Below are 9,600 nucleotides of genomic sequence, written 5' to 3'. Positions count from 1 at the left end.
AAGAATCTACTCCTTTCAGGTCTGAAATCTCAGTGGAGACGGTAAAGATTAGGTGCCTTTTTTCTTTACTCTTTCTTTGATAAGGAAGATCGAGAAGAGCCCGAAAAGAATCTAGCCAACAGATCTCGAGTTATGAGACCCTACTAGGCAGGCAGAATCAGGGAGAGAACTTCATTGCAAAAGCTTGATTCGAACCGACACTTGTTGGCTCGAAAGCCGGAACAACCCTTCCTCAATTGGCAGTTTCGAGGTCAGAGTTTCAGTTTCTTAGAAAGCCACTTCTCTAAGCATGCATGCCTACATAGGTGTCGCGGTAATCACAGAAGTTTGATTATTGTGTGGTAAGGGGTCAGTCAACCAATAAAGACAATTGTTAAGGGGTAAGGCTAAGCTCTCTTTCTCGTTAAGAAAGCGGTCCATCCTAAGAGATCGGCATCATACTAAGGACTGTGTCGAGCAAGGTCCGAAGGGATTTGAATTCCACACGCCTACGATGCATTCAGTTAGTGGAAATTATGGGCACGAACGGTTGTTGTACAATACGAGACGATGGTATGATATCACTCCTACTTCATTCTCTACTTCAGTCTGGTATAAAATCATAAGGAAAGTGTCATCCCAGCGAGGAAAGACAGAACTAGAGCAAGTAAGCTCATCGCACTATCAAGTCAGTCAGGAACTAGTCTGCCAAGCTTAAGAAGAAGTGAAAAAGTAAGCAAGTTGTCATCTAGTGAGGGCTAAAAGACACGGAGAACATACCCCCTCTATTTGCCAATAGCTTCCGCCTTCCTCTCTTTCATTTCATGTCGGTTCAGCCGAGCCAATAGATTCCATAGGCGGGTCAGTTATAGCTGTAGTAGCCTTTGATTAGGTCCTTTCGATAGACTTTCCGTAGCTCAGTACTGCTGATCGTTAACGCCCGCAACTGTACTTACAGCTGTACTTGTGAAAAGAGATAGAGCCGTCTCGCTATGACTCAAGATGGTAAAAAAGCTAATAGATGGGCCACAAAAGGTAGAGGAGAGGGGGTAAGAAGAGTAGACTTACTACTGGATACAAGATAGGGTATACAGCTAAAGGGTGAGATAGAGGAATGAAATGAGCCAGTTAAACGGTCCACGACCACAAGTATGGAGCTATAACCATAAGACTTGGGGAGTGCCTCAAGAAAATCCATTGAAATAGAAGAGCAATGGAAGCCTACACTGAAATCACCATTACAAAACACATTAAGTTTGGATTCCTTTAAAGACGTTGGGGAAAGGGATTAGCACTGGTAGACTGATCCAGGAGATGAGGGAAGGCCTTTTACCGTCTCACAATGACAAACTTCCTCAACCTACTCAATGAGCACGCTGAGGCCTACCTATGCACTTCTTTCCAATATCCTATATCAAAAAGAAAGTAGTTTGGCTTTACCACTTCATTGCTAGTCTGGTCATTTCAAGGTGGTGCAACTTTGAATGTCAAACCAGATGTGAAGAAAGTGGGAAGCGCAGAAAAAACCATAAGTCAAGTCCAGGACGAATATCTATCCAAAATCACAGACAAAGCATCTCCAACCAGATTCAAAAAGCAAAGGAGACAAAGGGTGTCTAACCAGTCTTTTCCGGGCAGATGCTCAGTCCAGAATCGATTATGCTTGCTTCGGGGATGTCGTTGTTTTTGACTGCACATATCAGCTTAACCGGACATGGTCGTTGTTCCTTTTCTCGGCTGGTTTCATCACCGCAGCGCTTTCATTTTGGTGGTATCGTTTCGCGCGAGAATGAGGGAAAAACCAAATGGCTTCTTGAAACACTCCTTCTATCATTCATAAAATATGCTTATCTCTCCTTGGTCGTAAAGCTTCGCTTTGCTTTCATTTACCGAAAATTCCATTGGAGAGCCGGGAGGCGCAGTCTCGTACAAGCAACTTCCATCGATCTGCTTTCGAAAAGTAGCGAAGCGGTGTCAGGTTGGAAGCCTGCGGGCCAGTCTGTTCTAGCGCCTCATTCTTTACATCCTTGCATTACTCTCTTCCTTTCCTCCTTGCCCTAACTTGAACTGGCTTAAACAAAAATGGCCGGACTTTCTAATGATGGCACTGGCTCGGCTTGAAACTCGCCTTCTGGTCCCGTAAGAGGGAATTCTGGAGTGATCACCGCATTTTGGCCTTATTTCTTCTTTAATTGAGACACGTGGAAAACAGGATGTACCATCGATCCCACAGGCTATTTCCATCTATAAGCCAAAGTTCCAATCTTATCTAGAATTTCAAATGGACATAGTACGGCTCAGTTTGTGCTGCCTTTTTCCTGACACTGTGATTTGTTTATGAGGTTGAAGTTTTAGATAGACCCTTTCACCCACCAGAAGAAATTCTCGCTCCGATTTCCCTTGATCTGTTTAACCTGGCTCGATCTCTGCTATTTATGGTTCACCGTTGGTAGAAAGCCTAGTACCATTCATTGTTCTCTCCCATCCTTCCAATCAGCTTCATACACTCAAATGAGGCTCTAGGCATAGTAGGTTGTAAAGCAGTTGCTTTATAGAGATAGAATGACTCTACCGTAAACGTGAACGAGAGTAAAGAAAGAAGGTTATTTAGCCGGGAGTGGGATCAAGCTTTTGAAAGTGCCTTACGCAGGCCTGTTTAAAAACATATCCTATTTTTTTACTTGTTTCTTAGGTAAGCAAGCCTGGTGCAAGAAAAAAGACCAAGAAAATGGGGACGTGTGATAATTTAGATAGATGTTTTCTGCTGACATTGTTTGAAAGCTAGCCTGACACCTCTCTATCTATCTGAGTATGCCTCGGGAACAGAGCCCAAAATAAGCTCTTTGGGACCCTTCCCGCTTCGCTTTTCTTATCTTTTCTGTAAGACGAAGTCTATCTATCACGTTGACAAGTTCTTTTTCACGACATGAACAATCTATGATATTTGGTTCTTTTTGAACATCGACCCGGCGTAGAAGTAGAAAACGGAAGTGCGCTCCTGCGCACGTAGGCTTGAAAGCAGTAGTTTTCTGGACAGCGAATGGAAGAAATGGAGATGCGCCACTATCCAGCCTATCTTGATGAACCAGAAGTGATAAGGGCCCGGCAAGAATCTTCTCTGTAAGAGACCTTAAGAATGCCGCATTGAAATCGAAGTAAGTAAGACTCACGTTCTTTCTTGAGCTACGGCACATTCAACCTTTTCGATCTACGTGGGAAAGGACAAGAGAGTAGGTAGGTCTTCAGTGAAAACAAAGATGATCTACTATAAGGAAAGGAAAGGAAAGGAAAGGAAAGGAAAGGAAAGGAAAGGAAAAGGAAGGCCCAAAAGCCATCCCAAAGCCCAAGACAACTCGTTAATCGAAGATTTCACTATGGAGATCGGAGGAGATTCCTCACCCGGCTTGCCTAAGTGGACCAGTCAAAGTATGAACAAAGCAAATGATGGTATAGCAAAGTCTCTTTGTTGCTTTCATCAAGTAGATAAAGTAGTAAGCTGATACTGAAGCCTCTTCCTCCAGCTTTTGAAGAGGTAAGTCCTAAACCAGGTTGAAGCACTACTTCTTTCTATCAAAGAAAAAGACTGACATTGCCCGCAGGTCAAATGGCACAAAAGGTGGTGCAAACGCCAGCAGGGACTCCTCTTTGTGGCCTTCAGACTCGGGTGAAGCCGGTTGGCTCACCAAACAAGAGGCCCACCGTTAAATCATTGGTAACCATGCCTAACGGTCGGTCATCTAAGCTATCGGCCAAGGCAAGTGAGAGCTGTTCAAGAGTTGGGGGCATATCTTTAGCTCGAGCTGCATCCGCTCCCGAAATGTGAGTGAAGCTTTAAACAAAGAAGAAGAGCTACGAGTGGAACAGCTTCTTCTATTCCTTGTTGGCCTCCAGCTCCTTCTGTCCCTCTATCCTCTTCTCTGCCCTTTTTTTTACTATTATGCGTGGCATGCCCCCTGTTCGTATCTTAACAGGGCAACCTTCTCTTGCAAACAATCCCTTCGTCGCTAACACCGGTAATGCCCCATCCCTTTAATACAATACTACCTTCGAGGAATTTTTCTCGCGTCCCTGTAGTGATAAGAGCGCATTCTCTAACAGCTTTGAAGCCGAGGCAGCCATCCTCTTGCCAATCCTAAACAAAAGAAAGAAAAGACCAAAAAGAAGGTTTTTTTAATACCTCTGACGAACCGAACCAAGCAGTCTGATCATCCTTGCCCGTCCCCCTCTTCTGTCAACCGTTGAAAGAGCATAGCCCAGGAATGAACCATATCGATCCAAGGTTGCAAGGAAAGAAGAAAGGTAAATCAGACCATAGGAATCTTCTGATGAAGTCCATCAGAGAGGACGGTTAGGTTCTTTGTTGCCTCATCTGCTTAGCTTATAGAATCACACTGTTATAGCTCTACACCGAACAAGTATTTTATCCCATTAATTGGTTTTTCTGGGAAACGAAATAGACACACATGTCAAATTGCAATATTTCTTAGCGACGTGATCTGTAATACTCAATCTAACCTATCAATAGTCCTGTTTGATTAACTAATGTCGTGACTGGGAGGGTTTGTACTATGTATTAAAAGATGATTTTGGTGCGCTACTGAAATGCCCAATTTTGAACAACAAGGATATTCCGGCCCAATAATTTACAGTGTTGCCACAAGTGTTTTTTCAATTTTAAGGCCAACTAGTACTTAGTACATACCATATAAATTATCTCATGTGATGGATTAGATTGAGTGGTGCTATAAGTAATACTGTTGTAAATTAGGCATTTGGAAAAGGCACTGATCTGTAGCAGTCAGTACTGGTGTGTGTTTCTTCTTTGCTTTATCTTTGAATTCAAAGAAATGCTTGGCGATGGCGATAACTGTTTGTTTATTTGCAGATCAAAATCTATTTCTTTAGGAGATAAGCCTTGTGCTGGTTTTGCTTTCTATTTTACTTGTCTCTCAAAACAGCTTTGACTCTAGAATGCTGGGTCCATAATAAGTTGCAAATTTACAATTTCTAATGCGTTATCAGACTCAACCAAGCGAAATGCGAAAAGCCTTAACTAGTAATCGTAAATATGGTATGGCCCGCCTGTAAGCTTACTTACTTTTGACTCATACTCATCAACTCCAATATCCGTGCTTTATCTCGCTGCTTCTGATTGATCTTATTCCTTGACTTCCTTACTAAAGAAACCTACGGATTGGTACGATCTTGAATCAGGGAGTTGACTTATTACTACTAGAGTGAGTTTTTAACTTACCTTTCTATCTCTGATACTGAAACCTAGTCCTCGGCCTATTTCTTCTACTAGACTTATCTTTAGCAGCGCGCCTTACTTTACTTTTACTATTACTTACTTTACTTTTACTATTACTATAGTTATAGTTATAGTGGATGTTATCAAGGAGAGAGACATTGCTTAAAAGCACAATCTTTGACATGTTCTCAGTTTAACATGACGCATGTTATTTAGAAGGTTCCCATCGTCAATCAAAAAGCTCCAATTACCTTTCCGAATGATCGGAAAAAAGCATGTGTTAGCTATATATTCAAATCTTACTACTCACCTTAGAGACCGAAGAAGTGTTATGAATGTTGACTCCTCTTTTCTAGCTTGATAGCAAAGAATCCCTTTGAAGAGTACAAATCAGCCAGCGCTTCGCTTTTCTTTCCTCGATCATGTTTTCTAAAGCACCCACTGATAGCGATGTTGTAGTGGAGATGGTAAGTTTGGATGTGCGAATGAAACAGCTGCCTCATTTTCGAAAGGGGATTTCCTTATTTACTTAATTTAATTTCATTTAATTTAATAGAAGAGCTGCTTCTTGAAGTGAATGATCGGAATTCAGAGAGGATAGAGAAAGATAGTCAATTTTTGGTAATTTATGGTACACAGAGGACATTAGAGAGAGTAAGAGGCATGGCTGTGGTGGTAAGAATAGATGTACCAATGTGCGTAATAACTAACTGAGCATCATTCCCAACCTTGAAAAGATCCGTACCTGTATAAGGAACATTTTCAGAGAGGTTGTTAACATCTGCCACAATGTGAGTAGAAGCCCCAGTATCAAGGAACCAATCAGCCTCAACCTTCAGATCTTTACCTCCCAATTGCCCTTCGGAAGGGTAAAAGTGCTTCCACCTCACATCCCTTTTTTTTGGTTTGAAACTTCTCTTGACAATCTTGCTCCCACATTTCAAGCCTTCACTCTTTCCCAACCATCCGACTCAATACCCAAGGACTATCAGATGGCATGGTTAAAGCCCCAATAAGATCAACAGTAAGTAAGGTAGATCAAAAGGAGAGTTTATTTAAACTTTTCAACATACCAGTAAATGGTGGAGTCTTTGTACAAGTAAGTATTTGAGAGAGGCAGGGTCTGTTTTAATTACAAAAGGCATCCCTACCAAATAAAGTATCCACTTCTGTACTGCTGTCAACAAGGCTATAAATTACTTTTCATAAGTAGAGAGGAGAGGTACTTATTCTTAGTATTAAATATGAAGGCTATGGGTCTCCTTCCTTGCATAAGTACAGCACCCATTCCAACCTCACAGGCATCAGTTTCTAGAAGGGTTTAGATAAATAAGGCATTGCCAGTACAGGAGCATTACACATTGCTGTTTTTGAGAGTTACAAAAGCTTTATCAGCTTCCCTTAAACCCATTTTAAGTAGTGAAGTTAGAGGCTTGCTGATCAACCCATAATTTTACTGATTAATTTCCTATAATACCTAGTCAAACCTAGGAAACCCCTTAGCTCACTGATTGTTCTAGGTGTCTTCCAGTTCTTCATCAAAGCTATTTTATTTGGCTACTCCTTGCTCAGAGATTACATGTCCAAGGTACTCAATTAGTTTGAACCTAAATTCACATTGGCTCTTTTTGGCATACAGCTTTTGTTTTTCTGTGAAAGTCCTCCTTCCTCTGGACAAAGATTACATTAGAGGTGCCTCGACCGCAATTAGATTTTTGATATCTAGCGGTGACAAGGTGCTTAGGATAATAATGTCTCTGGGGAAAGTGTGAACAAAAAATAAGATTTCCCAAGGCTCGAGCACTTCGAGAAGTGCGTCGATATTATCAACCAAACCAGGGAAATCCCTATAATCAGATTTGAAAATAAAGGTTTTAAATGAATCTTTGGAATTGGAAGACGATCCCTCCGCTTTGGAGGAGAAGCACCTTCTGTTCTGAATAGTCGTCCTCCTCATTATAGTCCTCCTAGAATCCAAGGCATTTCGTCGGAATACATCCTGTCTTTTCACCTTTGTAGTCCTATGCATAGTCAGTACTATAGCCCCAATCATAGCTACTAATAAAATCAGACTAGAAACCAAAAACCAGACGGAATAGTAGGTATAAAGTAAATTGCCCAATGTTTCCAAATTAGTCCAACTTCGTACCTTTCCGGCATAAACCGTATATCTCAGAGAGGTCGTATTTCTGTGGGTTGGTAGTAATGGAATGGTTTCATTATCTAAAATGAAGAACATTTCCCACCAAAAGATCAGTCCAATAATACCACTCACTGGTAAATAGCGCAATACTTCTTCGTGAATCTCCGCTATTTGAATATTGAACATCATAACCACGAATAGGAATGAAACGGCAATAGCTCCTATATGAACTACTGGGAAGATCATAGCGGAGAAGTCGAGACCTAACAAAATAAGTAAACCAGAAGTGTCGCAAAAGACTAGGATGGGAAACAAAACGGAATGTACCGGATTTTTAGCACGTACAACCATCAAACCAGAGACCAAAGCAGGGCTCGACAAAACAGAAAGTATCATGGTACGTCGTCCTTCCTTGAAATGGAACTTGAATGCTGGAGCAAGAAGACGCATTCAAGTCGATCTATTACGACCAGCGCGGTTGTTCGTATTTCATTTTCTTCTTCCAAGTCCAAGCCGACGCTCTTCTTATAAAAGAAAGCACTCACTGAATTACTTACTGAATCTCGTCTTTCTCTCGACGCCGAGAATTTTGGACGTGTCCGGGTCGATCAGAGGTTCGGCTTGCTTCTCCCCCACCCTCGCCTATGAAATGGATAACCCTTGCAGCCATAGCAGCAGGATTTTCAGGGCTTCTGTCATTATCTCATTGGATTGCCCCTTCTCCATTAATATGCAATAGGCGTAGGCGAGAATGTCGATATCGGTCAAATCCGGACTGATCGTCCTTGAAATTACAGTCCTCGCAAGCTCCACCCAGGAGTGCCCCCCCCCCTGGAAGTGATTCAATGGCTTGTTGATCAAAAAATCGAAATTCGAGGACATGCGCAATTTCCTCGAGATATCGATTGGCATTCGAGGAGTCGACATTCTCATTTGGAAGAAAAATGCCGAGCTCTTCGCCATATTCCCAGACGCGACGGGGAATGGGTTCCTGGGCGAGTGAAGGAACACTCCATCTGTGGAGTGCGAAAACGAATAGGATCCCAATACCGACAGCAGCTCCAACTGAAGCAATTGAAGCTAGGTCGGTATTCTTATGAAAAAAATAAGAAATGACTTCCTTCATTTTTCTAGGTGTCACCTTAGTTCCGCTTCTTGCTCTAAGCAGAAAGACTTATCTGAAATCGCAGGTGGTTTTTTACCAAGAAAGACATAGGAATAAATAGGCTTTATCATTTAGCGCAATGCAGAAGGCACTACCATCTTTGATGAGCACTGTGGTTCGGGTCACAGCTATGACGTTACTATACGTCATTTTGCTGGTCAGGTGCGAGGTAGAGCATGCCTTTGAATTAGTAGTCGCGTCGGTGCGGATACCAGACCTTCGATCAAGGACCGGGGCGAGCGGAATTGGAAGGAGAAGCAGCTCAGCGCACTAGAGTAGACTTCCAAGAAAGTAAGCAAGCGCACTAGATTAGACAGTAGCAAATAGCGAACCGAACCTTCTACTCCGTCAGTCTTCCCGCCCTTATACAGCTAGTGTAGAACGATCGACATTTGGTTACCGCCTTGCCTTGAAAAGGCACCACTGAAAGACCGCCCAACATCGGGTCCGGGTAGTCCTGGTTAAAGAGTACAGCTGGAAAGGATTAAACCATTAGGCCACTCTACAGGTTAGGAGAGAAATGCACCAGAATAGGACGCGCAACAACGGAACAACAAGAGCAAGACCGCTCCAAACTAAATCACAGTAGAAGTTATGGCAACTCAGGCTGGACCAAAACAGCAAGCGGAAGGTCTCCGAAAGTCCTACATTAGCACCAAGCCATCCCCCAAGGGAGGGTATAACGGAGTGTGGGAAAATCCAGTTGCTAACGCTCCCGGCTGTGGGTTCTTCACAATTAGCAGGGCTTCTATTCTAGTACAGAGATCACCACTTGTTATGCCAGGGTATCCTTTTTCGAGTTGGTTACGGAGATCTTCTTGTTGAGCAACGTTTTCCCGGCAATCTCTGCTTATTAGGGTGGCCTCTAACAGGTCGGGAGAGTACTCAAAATCTTGCTCATACGCCTCGCAAGATTGAACATCTGCGAAAGTCGTCTCGAAGCTCTGACTCTCGAGAGAAAGTCTTGCCTTTGGCGGGAGGACTCCTTCTTTTTGCAACTAAAACCTATCCGCTTCCTTGAGAAATTCAATACCTACTTCGGTACGATACATACGGCCTCGG

At 42.7% G+C, this 9,600-nt stretch overlaps 1 protein-coding gene across 1 annotated transcript; it reads right to left on the bottom strand.

The window, feature by feature from the left end:
- Window positions 1-6,681: 6,681 nt before the first annotated feature.
- Window positions 6,682-8,982, bottom strand: LOC111256052 (NADH-ubiquinone oxidoreductase chain 6). The gene has a single exon (XM_022823634.1). The coding sequence runs from the start codon at window positions 7,821-7,823 to the stop codon at window positions 6,912-6,914; it is 912 nt and encodes a 303-aa protein (XP_022679369.1). The 5' UTR covers window positions 7,824-8,982; the 3' UTR covers window positions 6,682-6,911.
- Between the last annotated feature and the right edge of the window lie 618 nt (window positions 8,983-9,600).

The sequence above is a fragment of the Setaria italica genome, unplaced genomic scaffold (genome assembly GCF_000263155.2).
Source record: "Setaria italica strain Yugu1 unplaced genomic scaffold, Setaria_italica_v2.0 scaffold_12, whole genome shotgun sequence".
Lineage (NCBI taxonomy): Eukaryota > Viridiplantae > Streptophyta > Magnoliopsida > Poales > Poaceae > Setaria > Setaria italica.
This window is presented reverse-complemented; position numbering and strand designations above follow the sequence as displayed.

Excerpts from the sequence above, each read along its gene's own strand:
- LOC111256052 (XM_022823634.1), bottom strand. The coding sequence starts at position 7,823 with ATGCGTCTTCTTGCTCCAGCATTCAAGTTCCATTTCAAGGAAGGACGA.